This window comes from Phyllobates terribilis, unplaced genomic scaffold, assembly GCF_046119375.1.
Source record: "Phyllobates terribilis strain yellow unplaced genomic scaffold, ASM4611937v1 Scaffold_12__6_contigs__length_324123572, whole genome shotgun sequence".
NCBI classification, from domain to species: Eukaryota; Metazoa; Chordata; class Amphibia; order Anura; family Dendrobatidae; genus Phyllobates; species Phyllobates terribilis.
The window spans coordinates 39,511,742-39,535,796 of record NW_027362772.1 but is presented as its reverse complement, the minus strand read 5'-3'; the positions used below and the strand labels follow the sequence as shown (position 1 = coordinate 39,535,796).

Here is a 24,055-nt window from a genome sequence, read left to right as displayed (position 1 = left end):
ACTAAATTCTCCGGAATAATTTCAAGGGTGCCAACATTTTCGGCCATGACTGTGCATCATTTCTTGTAATATCTGTTCCCATCCGCATGTGACTGCACAGATAGATAACTGTAAACGTTTCTTTGACTAATCAGTTACACAATCTCAGCACCCGGTCACATGATTTTGTATAGTAAGCATTTTCTATATAAAGTCGCATTGCTCATTTCTTGATAGGTCATTTCTTTTTATAACATGATAAATTGTATCTGCTGCAAAAGTGAATAGTCTGAGAAATTAAAAGGTAAGTGATTGAAGATATCATGTTAAACCCTTACTTTTCATAGATGTTATCTGTAGAACTTTTTATACCATAATATTGTAGGTTTTATAGTGTATGTTCTGTCATTTCTGATATAGCTCAAAATTAATTAGAATACATTCAGAACCTCATAAAACACATCTGAGCTGCTGTAGAACCTCATAGTACACCTCAGCTGATGCAGTAATTAATAACACATCTCAGCTGCTGCAGAACATCATAATCCTCACCTTAACCTAATTGTACACACCTCACCTACTGCAGGACATCATAATAAGCACCTCAGATCCTGTTGAACCTCAAAACACACATCTCAGCTGCTGCAGATCATCTTAATATACCCTCATCTGCTGCAGAATTGCATAAGGCATATCTCAGCTACTTTAGAACCTCATAATAAACACATCAGCTATTGTAGATCATGATAATACACACTTTATCTTCTGCAAAATCTTATAATACACCTTAGCTGCTGCAGAACATTATAATTCATATCTCTTCTGCTGGAGAACATGAAGGGTTCCAATGGGTACCACATGGGGGGCAAATGGGTTGGCATTAGTGTTGAGCGATACCTTCCGATATCAGGAAATATCGGATCGGATTGGATCGGGCCGATACCCAAAAAGTATCGGATATCGCCGATTCCGATACCGGAAACCAATGCAAGTCAATGGGACACAAATATCGGAATGAAAATAAACCCTTTCTTTCCTTGTAGGTTAATTCTACATGAAGGAAAACAACTAACAATAATGTAGAATGTATTGGGGGAGGTGGTTGCCCAAATCGATGGGAACAGTGCTCACAGTGAAACATGAAAAGCCGGCAATTCAGCAGCGGCATACACCGGTACCCGACAATTTATAACAGAAAGAATAGAGCTTCACACATAGATTAGATAGATAGAAACATGTCAGTCACATATATATGAAGTACAGTGACAGTGTTGCTTACTGTTCTTGTCATTTAGTGTAAAGGATTTATTAAAAAAAATCTTAGTGTTTTCATGCACCGTCTCTTTAAAAAAGCCGGCCGGCAATTCAGCAGCGGCACCCGACAATTTACAACAGAAAGAATAGAGCATCACACATAGATTAGATAGATAGAAACATGTCAGTCACATATATGTTAAGTACAGTGACAGTGTTGCTTACTGTACTTGTCATTTAGTGTAAAGGATTTATTTAAAAAAATATTAGTGTTTTCATGCACCGTCTCTTTAAAAAAGCCGGCCGGCAATTCAGCATCTGTACCCGACAATTTAGAATAGAAAGAATAGAGAATCACACATAGATTAGATAGATAGAAACATGTCAGTCACATACATATGAAGTACAGTGATAGTGTTGATTACTGTACTTGTCATTTAGTGATAAAATAAAGGATTTGTTAAAAAAAAAATTGGCGTGGGGTTCCCCGTAATTTTAGGCTCTAGCGGAGATTAAGCAGACGGCTGGGGCAGATGTTTGAAGCATGGGAAGGGGGTAATACCCACGGAGCTTCCCAGGCTACTAATATCAGCCCCCAGCTGAATACCTAGCCTTTACTAGCTATTAAAATGGGGGACCATCCCAAAAAATGACGTGGGGCCCCCCCTATTTTAATAGCTAGCAAAGGCTAGGCAGACAGCTGGGGGCTGATATTAATAGCCCAGGAAGGGTGCCATGAATATTGGCCCCCTCCCAGGCTAGAAACACCAGCCGTCAGGCGCCCCAGAAATGGCGCATCCATAGGATGCGCCAATTCTGGCACTTAGCCTCGCTCTTCCCACTGCCCTGTAGCGGTGGCAGTGGGGTAATAGGGTTTGGGTTGATGTCAGCTTATAATGCCAGCTGACATCAAGCCCAGGTTAGTAATGGAGAGGTGTCTATAAGACACCCCCATTACTAACCCCATAGTCAAAGTTAAAAAAAAACACAAACACCCAGAATAAAATCCTTTAATTGAAATAACCACACAATTCTTTATTGTTCTAAATTAAACCATACTTACCATCACGCCCATTCCAGCTGAAGCCAACGATCTCCTGCAATAAAAGAAAAATAATAAAGCAACATCATCCTTACCTTCCCATGGTTCCCAGGACAGCTCCAGCTCTGCTACATCGAGATGACAGGCTGGACCGCAGCAGAACGCTGCCATCCAGCCTGTCATCCCGCAGACACTGAGAAGCGCAGGCATGCTTTCGCTCCTCAGTGTCTGGCTGTGACGGCATCCAGATGAGCCGACAATGAACTCAGCTCACCTCATGCACGTCACTGACAGCGTGGGAGAATTCTCCTGCGCATGCGGTGAGCGTGAGAGACTCGGCTCATCTGGATGCCATCACAGCCTGACACTGAGGAGCGCAAGCATGCCTGCGCTTCTCAGTGTCCGCGGGATGACAAGCTGGATGGCAGCGTTCTGCAGCGGTCCAGCCTGTCATCTCGATGTAGCAGAGCTGAAACTGTCCTGGGAACCATGGAAAGGTAAGGATGATGTTGGTTTATTATTTTTCTTTTATTGCAGGAGATCGTTGGCTTCAGCTGGAATGGGCGTGATGGTAAGTATGGTTTAATTTACAACAATAAAGAATTGTGTGTTTATTTCAATTAAAGGACTTTATTCTGGGTGTTACGTTTTATTTTTAAATACTTTACTAGAAATTCATGGCGGTCATGTCTAATATTGGCGTGACCCCATGAATTTCGGGCTTAGGGCCAGCTGATAATGCCAAGCTGGCCCTAACCCCTTTATTACCCAGTGAGCCACCACACCAGGGCCCTGGATGAGTTGGGTACAGCGCCAGAAGATGGCGCTTCTATGAACGCGCCATTTTCCGGGGTAACTGCGGACTGCAATTTTCAGCGGGTGGGGCCCAGAAAGCTTGGACCTCCCTGCACTGCGGATTCCAGCCCCCAGCTGCCTAGTTGTACCTGGCTTGACACAAAAATAGGGCGAAGCTCCACGTATTTTTTTTTTTTAATTATTTCATGAAAATCATGAAATAATTAAGAAAAAAAGGGCTTCCCTATATTGTTGTGTCCAACCAGGTACAAATAGGCAGCTGTTGGTTGGGGGCAGCCCCTTCCTGCCTGCTGTACCTGGCTGGACACAAATATAGTGCGAAGCCCCACGTCAATTTTTTTTTAATTATTTCATGAAATAATTTAAAAAAAAAAGGGCTTCCCTATATTGTTGTGTCCAACCAGGTACAAATAGGCAGCTGGTGGTTGGGGGCAGCCCGTTCCTGCCTGCTGTACCTGGCTGGACACAAATATAGGGCGAAGCCCCACATCAATTTTTTTTTAATTATTTCATGAATTTCCTGAAATAATTTAAAAAAATTGACGTGGGGCTTCGCACTATATTTGTGTCCAGCCAGGTACAGCAGGCAGGAACGGGCTGCCCCCAATCACCAGCTGCCTATTTGTACCTGGTTGGACACAACAATATTGGGAAGCCCTTTTTTTCTTTATTATTTCATGAATTTCATGAAATAATTAAAAAAAATAAAAATGCGTGGGGCTTCTGGCTATTTTTGTGTCCAGCCAGGTACAACTAGGCAGCTGGGGGATGGAATCTGCAGCGCAGGGAGGCCCAAGCTTTCTGGGGCCCCCCTCCCGCTGCAAATTGCAGTCCGCAGCCACCCCTGAAAATGGCGCGTTCAGAGAAGCGCCATCTTCTTGCTCTCTACCCAACTCGTCCAGGGCCCTGGTGCGGTGGCTCACTGAATAATAAAGGGGTTAGGGCCAGCTTTGTATTATCCGCTGGCCCTAAGCCCGAAATTCATGGGGTCACGCCAATATTAGACATGACCGCCATGAATTTCTAGTAAAGTATTTAAAAAAAACACAACACCCAGAATAAAATCCTTTAATTGTAATAAACACACAATTCTTTATTGTTGTAAATTAAACCATACTTACCATCACGCCCATTCCAGCTGAAGTGAATGATCTCCTGCAATAAAAGAAAAATAATAAAAAACCAACATCATCCTTACCTTTCCATGGTTCCCAGGTCAGCTCCAGCTCTGCTACATCGAGATGACAGGCTGGATCGCAGCAGAAAGCTGCCATCCAGCCTGTCATCCCGCGGACACTGAGAAGCGCAGGCATGCTTGCGCTCCTCAGTGTCAGGCATCCAGATGAGCCGAGTCTCTCACGCTCACCGCATGCGCAGGAGAATTCTCCCACGCTGTCAGTGACGTGCATGAGGTGAGCTGAGTTCATTGTCGGCTCATCTGGATGCCGTCACAGCCAGACACTGAGGAGCGCAAGCATGCCTGCGTTTCTCAATGTCTGCGGGATGACAGGCTGGATGGCAGCTTTCTGCGGCGATCCAGCCTGTCATCTCGATGTAGCAGAGCTGAAGCTGTCCTGGGAACCATGGAAAGGTAAGGATGATGTTGCTTTATTATTTTACTTTTATTACAGGAGATCATTGGCTTCAGCTGGAATGGGCGTGACGGTAAGTATGGTTTAATTTAGAACATTAAAGAATTGTGTGTTTATTTCAATTAAAGGACTTTATTCTGGGTGTTGCGTTTTTTTTAAATACTTTACTAGAAATTCATGGCGGTCATGTCTAATATTGGTGTGACCCCATGAATTTCGGGCTTAGGGCATGCGGATAATACAAAGCTGGCCCAAACCCCTTTATTACCCAGTGAGCCACCACACCAGGGCCCTGGATGAGTTGGATACAGCGCCAGAAGATGGCGCTTCTATGAACGCGCCATTTTCTGGGGTGGCTACGGAGTGCAGTTCGCAGCAGGGGGGGCCCACAAAGCTTGGGCCTCCCTGCGCTGTGGATTCCAGCCCCCAGCTGCTTAGTTCTACCTGGCTGGACACAAAAATAGGGCAAAGCCCCACATATTTTTTTTTTTACTTATTTCATGAAATTCATGAAATAATAATAAAAAAAGGGCTTCCCTATATTGTTGTGTCCGGCCAGGTACAATTAGGCAGCTGGGAGTTGGGGGCAGCCCGCTCCTGGATGCTGTACCTGGCTGGCATACAAAAATATGGCAAAGCCCACGTCAACATTTTTGGGAAAAATTAATTAAAAAATAAATAATAATTTAGGGACTGCATCTTTATTAACTCCTCAAGTGTTATTTAGTGTTAAAATAAAGGATTTATTAAAAAAAAAATTGGCGTGGGATCCCCCATAATTTTAGTCTCTAGCGGAGGTTAAGCAGACGGCTGGGGCAGATGTTTGAAGCCTGGGAAGGGGGTAATACCCACGGAGCTTCCCAGGCTACTAATATCAGTCCCCAGCTGAATACCTAGCCTTTACCAGCTATTAAAATGGGGGACCCCCCCAAAGAAATGACGTGGGGTCCCCCTATTTTAATAGCTAGCAAAGGCTAGGCAGACAGCTGGGGGCTGATATTAATAGCCCAGGAAGGGTGCCATGAATATTGGCCCCCTCCCAGGCTAGAAACACCAGCCGTCAGTCGCCCCAGAAATGGCGCATCCATAGGATGCGCCAATTCTGGCGCTTAGCCTCGCTCTTCCACGCTGCCCTTTTGCGGTGGCAGGGGGTAATAGTGGTGGGGTTCATGTCAGCGCCAGCTGCCATGAAGCCCAGGTTAGTAATGATGGGCATCTATAAGACACCCCTATTACTAACCTACAAGTGTTAAAAAGAAAACACACACTACACCCAGAAAAAAATAATTTATTTGAAATAAAACACACCATTTTATTTAATTCTTACTTTACTAAAAAAAAAATAGTTACCTGTCCACGTTCCTGCGCTGATCTCCCATGCACAGCTGTCACATCTGGAGATGGTGACAGCTGTGCATGGCTGCTGTAAGCTCACGCTGCCGGGAACACGTCCGCTCCCGGCAGTGAGAGCCACTGACTGAGGTCACCGGAGTGCATTCAGTCAGCGCAGCTCCGGAGACCTCCTTTACCGCACTGCTGTACCATAGGAATTTCTCACGGTACAGCAGGGCCGTAAAGGAGCTGACCGGAGCAGCGCTGCCTGAACTCCGGCGAACCCGCTTATGCAATGACGGGGCTGCTTTACGGCCCCATCATTCTAGCGGCGGCAGCGGTTCAGAGCTCTAAACTGGAGATCTTCGTGGGACACTCGTGGAGTACTACAGAGGGGTAAGGATAAGGTTGTGGTTTATTATTTTATATTTTATTACAGGAGATCGATGGCTTCGGGGAATTAGGTGTCTAGGTGAGTATAGGTGTAGTTTTTTATTTTTTACTTTTTTTTAGGTGGCGATCGGCGGGGACAGGTAATGTATAAACTAATTTATTTTAGGTAACCACTGGCCACCAATGAAATGTATTTAAAATTTATTGGGGACACAGTAGGGCAATTTAAATAGCAGGATCAGGCTGATGGGAACTACTGCTCCCATCGAGCTGATCCTGCTGGCAGGAGTGGACGGGGGACAGACATAGGCCGATGGGAGTAGTAGTGTCACATCGGCCTATGTCTGCCTGCACGCGCACACCCGCACACACTCGCAGACATCGCACAGACACCGCGCACACACCCACAGACATCGCACAGACACCACACACACCCACAGACATCGCACAGACACCGCGCACACCCGCACACACTCACAGACATCGCACAGACACCGCACACACCCGCAGACATCGCACAGACACCACGCACACACTAATCATGACGGGCTGATGGTCTGGGAGGTGAGGCTGACCTGTGCGGCCGTGGGAAAGTTCATGTGAGTTCATGCAATGCAGTCAAGCATGAACTCACATGAACCCTCTGAGGGCACCGTGGCGACTTCAAATGAACAGCTGATCAGCATCAGCTGATACCTCGGCTGTTCATTTGAAATAACCAGCGGGAAAGAGCAGCACAGAACGGGAAAGCCGGCGGTGAAGTCTTTTCATTGCCGGATTCCCCGCCCGGGTCCTTCGCTCCCCGCTCCTTGGTGCTGTGCTCCCCGCCAGGTCCTAACTTACGATCAGGATGGGGGGAGCGGAGGATCGGGGTGGGAGGCTGCGGGGAAGCAGTATGGGGCTATGTGATTGTTTAAAAGCCGGCGGCTTTTTACCGCCCGCCGGTTTTTAAACAATCAGGAGAATTCTTTCAAGTTGGGATGGCATTCTGATGACAGGCTGGATCGCAGCTGAGCGCTACCATCCAGCTTGTCATCCTTCAGAGACACTGCAGAGCGCAGGTATTATGGGAACTTCCGATTCCGGTATTCGATATTGTAAAAGTATCGGAATTAAGTATCGGAATTCCGATACCGCGAATATCGGCCGATATCCGATATTTCAGAATCGGAATGCTCAACACTAGTTGGCATGGCAGTTATTGCTCTTGCCTCATCAGTGCTGGAGCTTATCACAATTTCTGCATTTTTGGCTGTCCACTTGATTTTTTAGGATTGACCACAGATTCTTAAAAAAACATCTGGGGGGAGTTTCCTAGTTATGGATCTAAAATGTAAATGTTTTGTTAACAGAACAACTTAGTTATCACTTTTGCCTTGTGATATGGTCGTCATCATGCCGAAAAAAGCATTATCCATCACAAATTTGCTCCTGAATCGTTGTGAATAGTTGCACTTAGGTGTTTAGATGCCATTTTTTATTCATGGCAGCGTTCTTAAGCAAAATTCTGAGTGAGCCCACTTCATGGATTAGAAACCCCCAAACATGAATTGTCTCAATAAATCTTACTGCTGGATGACACAAGACTAGTGATGAGCGAGTATGCTCGCTACTGCTTGGTGCTTGCCTGAGCATCTCACTGCTCGAGATGCTCGGCACTCGCCGAGTATTTCTGGTGTTGCTCGGCAGATGCTCGGGTCCCCTCCCTGCATGTTTGGCACACTTTACAGAGCCAATGAACATGCAGGGATTGCCTGCCACTCACTGTAATGCCGCAGCCATGTTGGTTGTGGCATTACAGTGATTGGCTGGCCACACAGTGTCATCAGGTCTATATCAGACCTGGCACTGCCATGCTCGTCACAGTCACTCCAGAATCAGACAGTGTAGGGAGAGGTGCTGCTGCATCAGGGAGAGATTTGCTTGTTTCTTAGTTAATGTACTGTAGGTGTACCAAACTATATTAGAGACACATATCCATCTCAACAAACAGTCCTTCTGAGGACTAATCCAGCTGCATAGATATCAGTTCTAGGCAGGCAGTGTATATAGGCAGGCAGGCAGTGTATGTGGCAGACTGCAGTGCACATAGCAAGAAGGTCCATTCCAGTTCTGTATGCTGCTGGTGCTTTTACAGATATTTCTAAAAATAGCTCCAGGTATCAGGGCCAGGAATAATTTTTTTTGCGGATCTTAATCCTGATTATTTGCTTAAAACGCAATCCAGAGAGCATCATTTTTCTGCGCCATTTGCTCTTTCCATATTACAGCACTAAAAATCCAGCTATTTAAAACTGTGGTTTGTCCGTCACACGGATCACTTATAAGTGCGCTGAAAGTTCTGTAATTTCTGGCCTCCAATGAAATTTTGTTGCAGTGTATCAGTGAAGTTATTAACTAGTGATGAGCGAGCACTAAAATGCTCGGGTGCTCTATGCTCGGGTCGAGCACATTGGAATACTCGGGTGCTTGACCCGCACAACGAGCCCAATGTAAGTCTATGGGAAACTCGAGCATTTTTCAGGTGGCTCCCCCCGGTGGTCTGCAGAGGGCCTAAAAATTGCCCAAATCGATGGGAACAGTGCTCAAATGACATGGGGACAGCATAGGGAAGACCCCTGGAAGCATTTATGACTCCCAGGTCACTGCTGTCAACAACATTGTAAGAGGTATTACGCCACTTTTACGGACTCACAATAAAACATACCAAAACGAAACCAAAATGGATTTTCCTGGGAAATATGTTAAGGAACATCCTTTCCAGGGTAATGACTTGTATATAAAGCAAAATAAATAACCAAAAACAAAAATGCTCCTCCACACCTTGGGCTATGTTCACACGTAGCGTTTTTGATGCATTTTTGAACATTTGCATTGCTTTCAAACGTGACAAATGCATTCACCAGGAAATGTCATTTTAACATTTTACAACCTTATCTGGCCATTGGTGCGTGAGATATCATCAGACACATCATGTTTCATTTATGAATGAGGGACTATGTAAGTCACAAGGACTATTTTTATAGGGCCATCAGGCGGCCTTTACTATTCTTAAAGGGCCAGCAGTTGGCCCTCACTATTCTTAGAGAGCCATCAGCCGGCTATGTTTTATTGTTCCCATTACTAAAGAGTGGGTCTCCTATACAGATAATGCGTATGCAGTGAGTGACAGGGCTGCCCATAATTTGGACGCACCCCAAAACCACTTTGAAAATTTGGACGCACCCCAATACCACTTTGAAAATTTGAATGCACCCAAATACCCCTTTGAAGAGACTTAGAGAAGGGCCTCCTGAAAAAAATGTTCCCATTATTAGGAAGTGGGTCTTCCATTGTGTTTGCCTATGCAGTTTATGCAAGGGTTGCCAGAAATTTGGAGGCACTCCAATGCCCCTTGGAAGAGATGTAGCGGGCCTCATGAAAAAATCTACCCATTATTAGGAAGTGGGTCTCCCATAGTGTTGACCTATGCAGTGAATGCAAGAGCTGCCAAAAATTGGGAGGCACCTTGGAAGAGACGTGGAGGAGGGCCTCATAAAAAAATGTTCCCAATAAAAAGGAGCTGGCCTCCTATACTTGTAATGCCCAAGCACAGAGTGTATGGACTGACAAACATTTACCCCTGGGGGGTATACATGAAAATACTGTATAAAAAATTTTTTTTACGGGCATCATAAACACTCTTTAAAAAAATTATATGGGTGTTGCATCACAGATCACGGTCACCCTGGTGATATGGTGGTGGAGGATGAGGAGAAGAAGGAGGACAAGATCAAATAGCAAAAATCAGGAAGTGTATACCCATGTCTAGGTGTGAACAGGTGCATGGAAATACACCTCCCTAGAATAGACACTGGATTTGAGTTTATGTTACGCTGCTATCATTCGGTGGTGTTGAGAAGTCTGGCCCAATCCAGTCATTGTTCATTTTTATAAGAGTCAGCGTGTCAGCATTTTCAGTTGACATGCAGATGCACTTGTCAGTTATATTTCCACCAGCGGCACTAAAACCCCGCTCTGATAAAACGCTGGCGGCAGGGCAGGCCAGGACCTCCAAGACATAGAGAGCCAGTTGATTGCACGCATCCAGCTTGGATGCCCAATAATTATAAGGCACAGAGGAATCAGGGAGGGCGTTGGTACAGTTGGCAAGATACTTCCTCAGCATCTTCCCAAACTTTGCACTCCTTGTGAAAGTACCCCACGCCTCAGGGCTTGTGCAATGGGAGGGGCTGAGAAAATTCTCCCAGAACTTTGACAGTGTTCCACTGTCTCTGCTGGATTGCAGTTGTGTCTCTCTCGTCTGTACTCCTTGGTTGTCCAACGAAGTGTGACCTCTGCCGCCAGCGTTTTCAGATGGGAATTTTTTAATAGTTCAGCAACAAGGGCCTTCTGGTACAGCCCCATGTTTGCAGTCCTGTCCGCCGCAGGAATAAAAGATATCAAGCTCTCCTTGTAGCGTGGGTCTAGAAGTGTCACCAACCAGTATTGACTGTCTTCCAAAATTTAGAAAACACGAGGGTCATGGGAAAGGCAGCGTAACATAAACTCAGCCATGCGTGCCAAACTACTAACAGGCAAGACCTCCGTGTCCTCATCAAGAGGATGACTGACCATGCTCTCGTCCTCCTCCTCCTCCTCTCTGTCCTCTGGCCATCCACGCTGAATAGACAGTATGACAGCTGTGCAGGTAGTACCATCTATAGCGCATGAAACTAGCTCCTGTTCTTCCTCCTCCTCCTCTTCCTCATTGTCCCCCAATCCACATTGAGATGAGATGAGGCTGGGCTGTGTGTAATCACCCTGTATGGTTCCTTGCTCCATCTCATTGTGCTCCGCCTGCAATGCATCCTCTTTGATTGTGAGCAGAGAGCATTTCAGAAGACAGAGAAGCGGGATGGTGACACTAATTATGGCATCATCGCCGCTCACCATCTTGGTGGAGTCCTCAAAGTTTTGGAGGATGGTACATATGTCTGACATCCATGTCCACGCCTAAGGTGTTATGTGTGGAATCTGAACTGAATACCGATGGCCTTGTTGATGCTAGTACTCATCAACTGCCCTCTTCTACTCACAAATCCTTCCCAACATATGCAGTGTAAAGTTCCAACGCGTGGGGATATCACACACCAGTCTGTGAGCCGGAAGCTGCAGACGCTGCTGAAACAGGGCAAGGGCGCTGGCAGCTGTAGGTGACTTTCTAAAATGGGCACACAGGCGGCGTACTGTAACAAGCAGATCCGGCAGCTCCAGGTAGGATTTGAGAAACCGTTGAACCATGAGGTAAAGCACATGGGCCAGGAATCATACGTGTGTGAGCTCGTCTCGCCTCAGACCCGCCACCAGGTTCCGGCCATTGTCACACATGACCATTCCTGGCTGTAGGTTCAGCGGTGTGAGCCACAGATCTGCCTGCTCTTTCAGAGCTGTTCACAACTCTTCAGCATTCTGCAGTTTTTCACCTAAGCATATTAGCTTCAGCACAGCCTGTTGCTGCTTGGCCAAGGCAGTACTGCAGTGCTTCCAGCTTGTGACTGATGTGGTCATTTCTGAGATGGAGGCTGAAGAGGAGGAGGAGGCTGAGCAGGATGAGGTGCAAGAGCTGCAGACCATGGGGGAAAACCTGATTGACATAGGGCCCGCAATCCTTGGAGTCGGGAGGATGTGTTCCGTCCCAAGGTCCGACTGGGTCCCGGCTTCCACTATGTTAACACTGTGTGCTGTCAGCGAGATGTACCATCCCTGCCCACAAGCACTTGTCCACGTGTCCGTGGTTAGGTGGACTTTCCTGGTGACTGCGTTGTTGAGGGCAGGGCTAATGTTTTGGGACACATGCTTGTGTAATGTGGGGATGGCACACCGGGAGAAATAGTGGTGGCTGGGGACTGAGTCCTGGGGGACGGCCGCCATCAGGTTGCGGACTGCTTCCATCTCCACGAGCCTAAAAGACAACATTTCGAGCGCAAGCAGTTGCGAAATGTGAGAATTTAGTAGTGTGGCCTGTGGGGCGTTGCCTGCGTATTTGCGCTTGCGTTCCAAGGACAGGGGTATGGACAACTGAAGGCTGCGCTGGAACAAGGACGTGGACGTGCTTCCTGATGCTGCTATTTGATAGTGTGCAACGACAGGTGCATGGCAGGAGGCATCTTCGCATACACCATGGACAGGGGATTGGCTTGCAAGCTCTACAGCGGAAGAAGCAATGGTGCCACCTGCAGACACTGTTCCTGGACCCTGGGGTTCGGTCCACAAAGTCAGGTGCTTTGCTGCCATGTGCCTCATCATGCTGGTGGTTGTCAGGCTGCTAGTTTTGCCACCCCTGCTGATGCTGGCCTGGCAGGGGGTGCAAATAGCCTTTTTGTGGTTATCGACAGAGTCTTTAAAAAACAACCAGACTTGGGAAGACCTAACAGTTGTACTGGCAACTTCCCACGTATTGGTGTTATGGGGAAAGGTTGCCTGCCTTTTGTCTGCGGCCACTACACTGCTTCTTCCTGCCTGTTGGGGTGCTCTAACTCCCTCCCCCTTTGTGCTTCTGTCCTCGCTTGGCATGTCCTCCTGCCAGATTGGGTCAGTTACAATATCATCCACCACCTCATCTTCCACTTCTGCACCTTGGTCCTCCTCCTGACTTTCTGGCAATTGTGTCTCATCATCCTCCACCTCTTGTGACACTTTCCCACCATCGCCTTCGTGTGACCGTGGCTGCTCAAGTATTTGGGCATCGCCACATGCGGTCTGCTCTTGCCCCGCTTCAAGTGGACCGGGCGAGAGGCCCGAATCTATAAATGGAAAAGTGAACAGCTCTTCAGAATGTCCAAGTGTGGGATCATTTGTCTCCGGGCTCTCGGCATGGTGGGAGGAAGGAGGATCAGAGTGAGGAATATGCGGTCCAGACTGATGGCTACTGAGACTTGACCGTGTGGAAGACAGGGTGGTGGTGGTGGCTAAGTGACTGGAAGCATTATCCGCTATTCAACCAACAACCTTTTGACACTGCTCTGGGTACAATAGTAGTATGCTGCGGTCCCCTAGGAATTGGGACAGGAAGGTCGGGCAAGAAGATGTGGGTGTTTGTTGTGGCACAATTTCAACTTGCCCACGGCCTTGTCCTCAGCCTCTGCATGCACCATCACCATCACGTCCAGTTCCCCATCCCTTGCCATGTGCCTTGCCCATTTTAAATGGAGGACAATATCTTCCACACTTACTACAAATGACTGAATTTGGAGCAAACTTTTTTGTTTTCCATGTGATGGAGAAACCACAGTTTTACATACCTGGCTGTAGGTAACTATTTTGAACAGCAAACTGGTGTCAATTGCTTCACTGACACACTGAAACAAATTTTTAATGGAGGTTAGAAATGTCAGTATTTTCTGAAAACGTATATGTGATCCGTGTGACCAAGTAAATTCAGTTTTAAATAGCTGGATTTTTGCGCTGTAATATGGAAAGGACCTGGCTGTATTCTGCAGTGCCAACAAGAAAATGGCGCAGAAAAACGGTGTTCTCTGGATTGCTTTTTAAGCAAATTATGGGGATTAAGATGCAAAAAAATGTATTCCTGGCCCCTGAGAACTGGGCCTTTGTCTAGAAATATCTAACAACAGCAGAAGGCAGAACTGGAATGGAGCCTCTTGTGCAATATGCACTGCAGTCTGCTATATACACTGCCTGCCTATACACACTGCCTGCCTGATATCTCTGCAGATGGATTAGTCCTCAGAAGGACTGTTTGTTAAGATGGATATGTTTAATGTTTTCTCCCTACAATACCTGAAACACAACCAAATCTCTCCCTAGCTCAGCAGCACCTCTCCCTACTCTGCCTGATTCCGGAGTGACTGTGATGAGCACAACGGCGCCGGGTCTGATAAAGACCTGATGACGCTGTGCGGCCAGCCAATCACTGTAATGCCACAACCACCATGGCTGCGGCATTACAATGAGTGGCAGGCAATCCCTGCATGTTGATTGGTGCTCTGGAGAGTGCCAAACATGCAGGGAGAGGACCCGAGCATCTTGCAAGTACTCGGCGAGCTCTGAGCATCTCTAGTACTGAGATGCTCCGGCGAGTACCGAGTACTTGCGAGTATGCTCGCTCATCACTATTATTGACATGAGGTCACTGTTAAAAATAGTTACCTACAGGCCAGCTATTTAAAACTGTGGTTTGTCCGTCACACGGATCACATATAAGTGCGCTGAAAATTCTGCCATTTCTAACCTCCATTGAAATTTTGTTGCAGTGTGTTAGCGAAGTTATTGACACCATTTCACTGTTAAAAGTAGTTACCCACAGGACAGCTATTTAAAACTGTGGTTTGTCCGTCACACGGATCACATATCAGTGTGCTGAAAATTCTGCCATTTCTGGCCTACATTGAAATTTTGTTGCAGTGTGTCAGTGAAGTTATTCACATGACGTCGCTGTTAAAAATAGTTACCCAAAGGCCAGCTTTTTAAACTGTGGTTTGTCTGTCACACGGATCACATATAACTGCACTGAAAACTCAGCCATTTCTGGCCTCCATTGAAATTTTGCTGCAGTGCGTTAGTGAAGTTATTGACACCAGTTCGCTGTTAAAAATAGTTACCTACAGGCCAGCTGTTTAAAACTGTGGTTTTCCATCACGCGGATCACATATCACTGCGGTTCAAATCCAGCCATTTGCAGTGAACGTGGAAAATATTGCCCTCCATTTAAAATGGGCAAGGTGAGTGGCAAGGGACAAGTAAGTAGATGTGATGTTGATGATGGTGCATGCAGAGGCCGAGGCCGTGGGCTAGCTGAAATTGTGCCACAACAAACACCCACATCTTGTCGCTCGACCTTCCAGTCCCAATTAATAGGGGACCGCAGAACACAACTATTGAACACAGAGCAGTGTGAAAAGGTTATTGGTTGGATAGCAGTAAATGCTTCCAATCACTTAGCCACCACCCCCACCCTGTCTTCCACACTGTCAAGTCTCAGTAGCCATGAGTTTGGACTGCATATTCCTCATCATGATCCTACTTTCTCCCACCATGCCGAGTGCCCTGAGACAACTGATCCCACAATTGGACACTAGAAAGAGCTGTACACTTTTCCATTTATAGGTTCGGGCCTCTCGCCTGGTCCACTTGAAGCAGGGCAAGAGGAGATTTCATGTAGCGATGCCCAAATATTTAAGCAGCCACGGTCACACGAAGGTGACGGTGGAAAACTGTCACAAGAGGTGGACGATGATGAGACATAATTGCCAGAAAGTCAGAAGGAGGACCAGGGTGCAGAAGTGGAAGATGAGGTGGTGGATGATATAGTAACTGACCCAACCTGGCAGGAGGACATACAGAGTGAGGACAGCAGCACACAGGGGAAGGGAGGCGCAGCACCACAACAGGCAGGAAGAAGCCGTGTAGTGGCCGCAGTCAGAAGGCGTTCCTCATAAAATCAACACGACGGAAGTTGCCAGTACGACTGTTAGGTCTTCCCGAGTCTGGCTGCTTTTAAAAGACTCTGCCATTTGTACCACCTGCCAGGCCAGCATCAGCAGGGGTAGCAAAACTACCAGCCTGACCACCACCAGCATGATCAGGCACATGGCAGCAAAGGACCCGATTAAGTGGGCCGAACCCCAGGGTCCAGAAACAGTGTCTGGGGGTGGCACCACTGCTTCTTCAGCTGTTGTGCATGCAAGCTAATCCTCTTTTCATGGCGCATGCAAAGACGCCTCCTGCCCTGCTCCTGTCGTTACACATTTTCAACTAGCACCATCAGCAAGCACGTCCACATCCTTGTCCCAGTGCAGCATTCAGTTGTCCCTACCCCAGTCCTTGGAACGCAAGCGCAAATACGCAGCCAACACCCCCAAGTCACATTGTTAAATTCACACATTTCGCGACTGCTTGCGCTCGAAATGTTGCCTTTTAGGCTCATGGAGAGGGAAGCTTTCCGCAACCTGATGGCGGCGGCCATCCCTCGGTACTCAGTCCCCAGCCGCCACTTTTTCTCTCGGTGTGCCGTCTCTGCATTAGGCAAGCACATTTTTCACAAAATTAGCCATGCCCTCAACAACGCAGTTACTGGGAAAGTCCACCTAACCACGGACACGTGGACAAGTGTTTTTTGGCAGGGACAGTACATCTCACTGATGGCACATTGGGTTAACATAGTGGAAGCCGGCACCCAGTCGGACCTCGGGACGGAACACGTCCTCCCGTCGCCGAGGATTGCGTGCCCTGGGTCAATCAGGGTTAACATCACATTATACAGATACAGCACCTCCTCTTCAGCATCCATCTTCAGCAGATGTGGACAGCTCTGTAAGAGCAGGCAGATCTGTTTCTGACACCGCAGAACCTACAGCCAGGCATAGTCGTTTGTGACAATTGCTGGAACCTGGTGGTAGCTCTGAGGTGAGACGAGCTCACACACGTACCATGCCTGGCTCATGTGCTTAACCTCGTGGTTCAGCGGTTTCTCAAAACCTACCCGGAGCTGATGGATCTGCTTGTCAAAGTATGCCACCTGAGTGCCCATTTTAGAAAGTCAGCTACAGCTTCCGTCGCCCTTGCCCTGTTTCAGCTCAACAATTGCTGTGTGATGTTCCCACGTGTTGGAATTGTACATTGCAGATGTTGGGAAGGATTTGTGAGCAGAAGAGGGCAGTTATTGAGTACCAGCATCAACAAGGCAGTCAGTATTCAGTTCAGACTCCACACATAAGACCTCAGGAGTGGGCATGGATGTCAGGTATATGTACCATCCTCCAAAACTTTGAGGACTCCACCAAGATGGTGAGCAGTGATGACGCCATAATTAGTTTCACCATCCTGCTTCTCTGTCTTCTGAATCGCTCTCTGCCTACAATCAAAGAGGATGCATTGCAGGCGGAGCACGATGAGATGGAGCAAGGAACCATACAGGGTGATTACACACAGCCCAGCCTCATCTCATCCCAACGTGGATTGGGTGACAATGAGGAAGAGTAGGAGGAGCTAGTTTCATGCGCTATAGATGGTACAACCTGCAAAAGTGTCATACTGTCTGTTCAGCGTGGATGGCCTGAGGACAGGGAGGCGGAGGAGGAGAGCATGGTCATTCGTCCTCTTGGTGAGGAAACGGAAGTCTTGCCTGTTAGCAGTCTGGCATTCATGGCTGAGTTTATGCTACGCTGCCTTTCCCATGACATTCTTGTTGTCCAAATTTTGGATGACAGTCATTACTGTTTGGTGACACTTCTAGACCCATGCTACAAGGAGAACTTTATATCTCTTAGTCCCGAGGCAGACAGGTCTACTAAAATTGGGCAGTACCAGAAGGCCCTTGTTGCGGAACTATTAAAAAAATTTCCATCTGTAAACGCTGGCTGCATAGGTCACAGTTCGTTGGACAACCAAGGAATACCAACGTCCTCCATGATTACTCTGTGCCTTATAATTATTGGGTATCCAAGCTGGACACGTGGATTGAACTGGCTCTCTACGCCTTGGAGGTCCTGGCCTGCACTGCCACTAGCGTTTTATCAGAGTGGGTTTTTAGTGCCACCGGTGGAATTATAACCCATAGGCGCATCCGCCTGTCTACTGAAAATGCTGACAGGCTGACTCTTATAAAAATGAACAAGGGCTGGATTGGGCCAGACTTCTCAACACCACCCAATAATAGCAGCATAACCTAAACTCAAAAACAGCGTCTTTTTTTGGGAGGTCTAATTCTATTCCCATGCACCTCTGTTTTCAAACCCAGACATGGGTATACGATTCCTGATTTTGTCTATTTGCTCTTGTCCTCCTCCTTCTCCTCATCCTCCATCATCATATCATTCACCAACATATCTACCATATCACCTCCTCTACGTGTCTTGCTAGGGGCATTGGAGTTCCTCCAAATTTTTGGCAGCTTTTGAATTCACTGCATAGGCAAACACTATGGGAGACCCACTTCCTAATAGTGAGAACATTGTTTTAGGAGGCTCTGCGACCTCTATGTCTTTTCCAAGAGGCATTTGAGTGCCTCCAAATTTTTGGCAGCTTTTGCATTCACTGCATAGGCAAACACTATTGGAGACCCACTTCCTAATAATGCGAACATTGTTTTTAGGAGGCTCTCCGACCTCTCCGTCTCTTCCAAGGGGCAATGGAGTGGCGGCTGATGGCTCTCTAACAATAGTGAGGGCCAACTGCTGGCCCTTTAAGAATAGTAAGGGCTGCCTGATGGCCCTATAAAAATAGTCTTTGTGACTGTCAGAGTCCCATCATCTTAAATGTATCAGGATGTGTCTGATGATGTGTCACACACCACATGGCCAGATAAGGTTGTAAAATGTTAAAATTACATTTCCTGGTGAATGCATTTGTCACGGTTGAAAGCAATACAAAAGTTCAAAAACGCATCAAAAACGCAATGTGTGAACATAGCCCACGGTGTGGGGGAGCATTTTTGCTTTTGGTTATTTATTTAGCCTTATATACAAGTCATTACCCTGGAAAGGATGTTCCTTAACATATTTCCCAGAAAAATCCAATTTGGTTTTGTTTTTGGATGTTTTATTGTGAGTCCGTAAAAGTGGCGTAAAACCTCTAACAACATTGTTGACAGCAGTGACCTGGGAGTCAGAAATGCTTCCAGGAGTCTTCCCCATGCTGTTCCCATGTCATTTGAGCACTGTTCCCATCGATTTGGGCAATTTTTAGGCCCTCTGCAGATCGCCAGGGGGAGCTGCCTGAAGAATTCTCGAGTTTCCTATAGACTTACATTGGGCTCATTGCTCGGGTCGGGCACCCGAGAATTCCAATTTGCTCAACCCGAGCATCGCGCACCTGAGCATTTTAGTGCTCGCCCATCACTACACAAGACTTATTAGAATGCTCACCCCCTCTTCTCCAGATATTCATCCTTCCAGATGTCCCAAGCAGTCTGAAAGAGCTTCATCACAGAAAATAACCTTGCCCCAGTCCACTGAAGTCCAGAGAGCAACCATGAGTTCTATGGCTTGATGAACAAAACATTGACATTTTGAGTCTATAGCCAGGAAACTCCCCAGATCTCAATACTATTAAGAACCAGTGGTTAATCCTCAAAATCAGGATAACAAACAAAAACAAAGAAATTGTGATTAGGTCCAAGCACTGTTTATACAAAATGGGTCATCTGTCATGATCCCACCACTCACTGTGTCCTAGGGATGCAGTGAGTGACTGCTCAGCCATCCTATGAATTACAGGGGCATGCCAGGCTGTCAGCATTGTGAGTGACAGCTCGCCAAACTATAGTATGCAGAGGTGTGTTGAGGTGTCAGTTTTGTGTATTGGATTTCCCTGCAGCCCAATTCGGTTGGGTGATTGCCTGGCTATTTATCTGGCTATGCTTGGACTATTGCCATTCATACCTTTTGCATGGTGGTGTGTGTGCGCTTTTTGCTCAGTATTCATTGATTCTGATATTTGTTCGCTCGGACTGCCCCTTTGCCTTGACGTTCTCTGACTCTTGGTGCCTGACGTAAGACTTGCTCTTGACTATTTGCTTTATCCCTTTGTCTCTGACATACTCTTTTGGCTTTGACCTTGGACTCCTTGGCCTCCCTGCCTCACGGCTTGTTTGTGACACGTCAGATCATAAGTCAGGATTTTTCCCAGAAACAGATATCCAAGACAGAACTCTTGAAAAATAAGGGTCAAACTATAAATATTGAATCTTTGCATATACTTGATGTGTTTGTCAATAAAAGAAGAAAAACTTTTGAAATGTTTATAATTGTACTTTAGTACCTAGAGAAACAACCGACTAAAAAAGCTAAAAACATTGAAGCAGCAAATTGTGAAAAACAAAATTTGTGTCAGTCTCAAAACTTTTGGCCACAGCTGTATAAAATAGTGGAGACTTCACAGCCAACTGAGCAATGGTCAGGTCACTTCTTTTTGCTGCTTCATAGATTTCAAAGACTGAGTGTCACGGGTGTATCAGAGGTGACAGACTGTCGCCATGCAGTTGGTTGCAGGAGATCTGTACGTTTGGCATTACAGACATCTTCTTAGATGAGAGGCTGTCTCTAGGATCTAGCAGCTACCTCCCTCTGGTTAACTAGCTCCCTGGCCTGGGTGTGTAATAACCTGGTGTGTCTGAGACGGAGGTGCTACTTGTGAAGCTTTAGCAAGAACAGTACTTCGTCCTCTCTGGAGCTTGAGGCCGTGTGCACATTTGGAGTCGTCTAAGGCTTAGCAATCCACCCCTGTTTGTCTACCCTTGTTTTTTATACAATTTAGTGGAGATCGACTAGTGCTCATCTCCTCCCATCCCTAGCCCTAGCCATATGCCATTGTGGTGCGGAAAGCTTTACAGTTTGGATGGGGTTGCACTCTTGGGGTTGCACTCATCCTTTTTGTTCCTCCGAACATGACGAGTGGAGTTGACATCAAAAAGTTCTATTTTGGTCTCATCTGGCCACATGACTTTTTCCCATGCCTCCTCTGGATCATCCAGATGGTCATTGGCAAACTTTAAATGGGCCTGGACATGTGCTGGAGTGAGCAGAGTTACCTTATGTGCCCTGCGGGATTTTCATCCACAACGGCGTAGTGTGTTACTAACGGTAATGATTGAGACTGTGGTCTCAGCTCGCTTCAGGTCCTCCTGTGCAGTTCTGGGCTGATTATTGACCTTTCTCAGAATCAACCTTACCCAACGAGGTGAGATGTTGCATGGGGCCCCAGACCGATGAAGATTAACAATCATCTTGTGTTTCTTCTATTTTTTAATAATTGAGCCAACAGTTGTTGCCTTCACATCAAGCTGTTTGCCTATTGTCCTGTAGCCCATTCCAGCCTTGTGAATGTTCACAATTTTGTCCCTGGTGTCCTTAGACAGCTCTTTGGTGATGGTGGAAAGGTTGGAGTGTGATTGATTGAGTGTGTGGATAGGTGTCTTTTATACAGGTAATGAGTTCAAGCAGGTGCAATTAATATAGGTAATGAATACAGAGTAATAGGGCTTCTTAAAGAAAAACTAACAGGTCTGTGAGAGCCAGAATTCTTGCTGGTTGGTAGGTGATCAAATACTTATTTCAAGCAATAAAATGCAATTTAATTATTTAAAAATCATACAATGTGATTTTCTGTTTTTTATTTTTAGATTCTGTCTCTCACAGTTAAAGCGTACCACGATAAAAATTACAGACCTCTCCAGACATTGTAAGTGGGAAAACTTGCAAAATCGGTAGTGTATGAAATACTTACTTTCCCCACTGTATATTGATAGATAGATAGATAGAACAATCTTTATTATTATTATTTACTATTAATATGTTTTTTTTTCTTTTATAAAAAAACTCAGAATGGACACTACTGATGATAATGTGACCACATATAATATTACTTGGGACTGGTAAGTTTATATCTCTAATTCTTTATTTTTCATGAGATATCAATGCAGACTCCATTCATATTTACATTCGAGCCTCCACCCCGATTACATCAATATTCATTTGGATAAATCAGTTCTACATTCAGCATTATTATTCCTGTAAAAATTATGGAAACTCTGGTTAACTCATCAAACTCCTCTACACATCAGTGTCATCCATCAGTCGTCAGTGGTGTCTGTGATACAGAGGATTCCGCTCTGCATTGTGACTCCAGTAGAGCAACATGACACAGATGTGACAAGAGATAAAGACCTTCTTACAGCATTCATTTATTGGGAAGTCACAGAGCCACAAAATTGATTTTATTTTGTTTTTTTTGTTAGTTGTTTGTTTTTGTCGAACAATTGTCACATTTGGACATATTCTTACTAAAAGGTGCTTATGATGTTCTTATTTAAAGAGGTTGTCCACTACTATAGAGAATGCCCCAATGTATTAAATGGTGGAAATAAGTTTTTTGTAAATACAGTTGAAACCAGAAGTTTACATTCACTATATAAAAAGACACATCTGCATGTTTTTCTCAATATCTGACATGAAATCAGAATAAACCTTTCCTGTTTAGATCAATTAGGATAACCATAATTTTTAATATTTGCCAAATGACAGAATAATGAGAGAGAGAAAATTTTTTATTGCCTACTGCAAAGTCAAAAGTTTACATACATTTCATTAGTATTTGGTACCATTGCCCTTAAACTGAATAACTTAGGTCAAACATTTGGGATATCCTTCCACAAGCTTCTCCCAATAGTTGGTCGGAATTTGGGCCCATTCGTCCTGACAAAACTGGTGTAACTTATTCAGGTTTGCAGGTCGCCTTGCTCGCATTTGGCTTTTCAGCTTTGCCCATAAATTTTCAGTAGGAATGAGATCAGGGCTTTGTGATGGCCACTCTAAAACATTGACTTTGTTATCATTTTGGCAGTATGCTTCAGGTCATTGTTCATTTGGAAGGCCCATTTCCGCTCAAGCTTTAACTTCCTGGTTGATGTCTTGAGATGTTGCTTCAGTACTGCCACATAATCTTTTCTCATGATGCCATCTATTTTGTGAAGTGCACCAGTCCCTCCTGAAGCAAAACAACCCCACAACATGATGCTGCCACAGTTGGGATGGTGTTCTTAGGCTTCCAAGCTTCTCCCTTTATCCTCCAAATGTAACGATGGTCATTATGCCCAAAAAGTTCCATTTTAGTTTCATCAGACCACAGGACTTGTCTCCAAAAATTAAGGTCTTTGTTCATGTGTGCATTTGCAAACATTAATCTGGCTTTTTTATGCTTCTTTTGGAGTAATGGCTTCTTCCTGGCAGAGTGGCCTTTTAGCTTATATTGATACAGTACTCGTTTCACTGTGGTTATTGAAACAATCTTACCAGCTTCCGCCATCATCTTCACAAGGTCGTTTGCTTTTGTCCTTGGGTTGATATGCACATATCGGACCAAATCATGTTGATGAATGAGGTCCCTTCAGGTATCGAGAAATTGTACCCAAGGATGAGCCAGGCTTGTGCAAGTCCACAATTCTCTTCCTGATATCTTGGTTAATTTCTTTAGACTTTCCCATGATGCTACACAAAGAAGCAGTGTGTTTCAGGTGTGCATTAAAATACATCCACAGCCATCTCTAATTAACTCAGATGTTGCCAAAAAAACTATTTGAAGATTCCAAACACATGACATCATCATATGGGCAGTCCAGAATTGTTTAAAGGCATAGTAATCTTAGTGTATGTAAACTTTTGACTTTGCAGTTAGTAATAAAAATGCCTTAAAACATTGTCTCTCTCTCATTATTCTGGCATTTGGCAAATAATAAAAATTATGGTAATCATAATTGACCTAAAACGGGAAAGGTTTATTCTGATTTCCTCTGCATTCATTAGGAAGGCACGCTGTGGATGCTGGGCCATGACGCGCAGTAAAACCCCGCCCACAGACCATCATTCACCGGGGAGCGCGTCACTGGGTCACGCCCGGCTGCAGCCAGAACTTGATGTGACATTAGCTGATGTCAGAGCTGGCTGTAGCCGGGTCACGTGATGCCTGGTGAGCGGTCAGCAATAGCGCCGCTCATAGGCGACAATCACAACAGAAGTTATTTACAAAAAATATATATTTCTACGGTTTAAATACATTGGAGCATTGGCTATAGTAGTGGACAACCTCTTTAAAGGGACTGTTTTACTAAAGAAAATATACTACTAGGGGTTAATAGAGGATAATTACATTT

At 45.7% G+C, this 24,055-nt stretch overlaps 1 protein-coding gene across 2 annotated transcripts in view; it reads left to right on the top strand.

Moving 5' to 3' along the window:
* Positions 1-204: 204 nt before the first annotated feature.
* Positions 205-24,055, top strand: part of LOC141173019 (N-formyl peptide receptor 2-like) — a 43,792-nt gene continuing 19,941 nt past the window's right edge. For both annotated transcript variants that reach the window (XM_073657645.1, XM_073657646.1), the window contains exons 1-3: positions 205-283; positions 21,530-21,588; positions 21,731-21,781. In XM_073657645.1, the coding sequence (XP_073513746.1) occupies positions 21,732-21,781 (50 nt within the window). In that variant the 5' untranslated portion in view covers positions 205-283; positions 21,530-21,588; position 21,731. The remainder of the gene's footprint in view (positions 284-21,529; positions 21,589-21,730; positions 21,782-24,055) is intronic.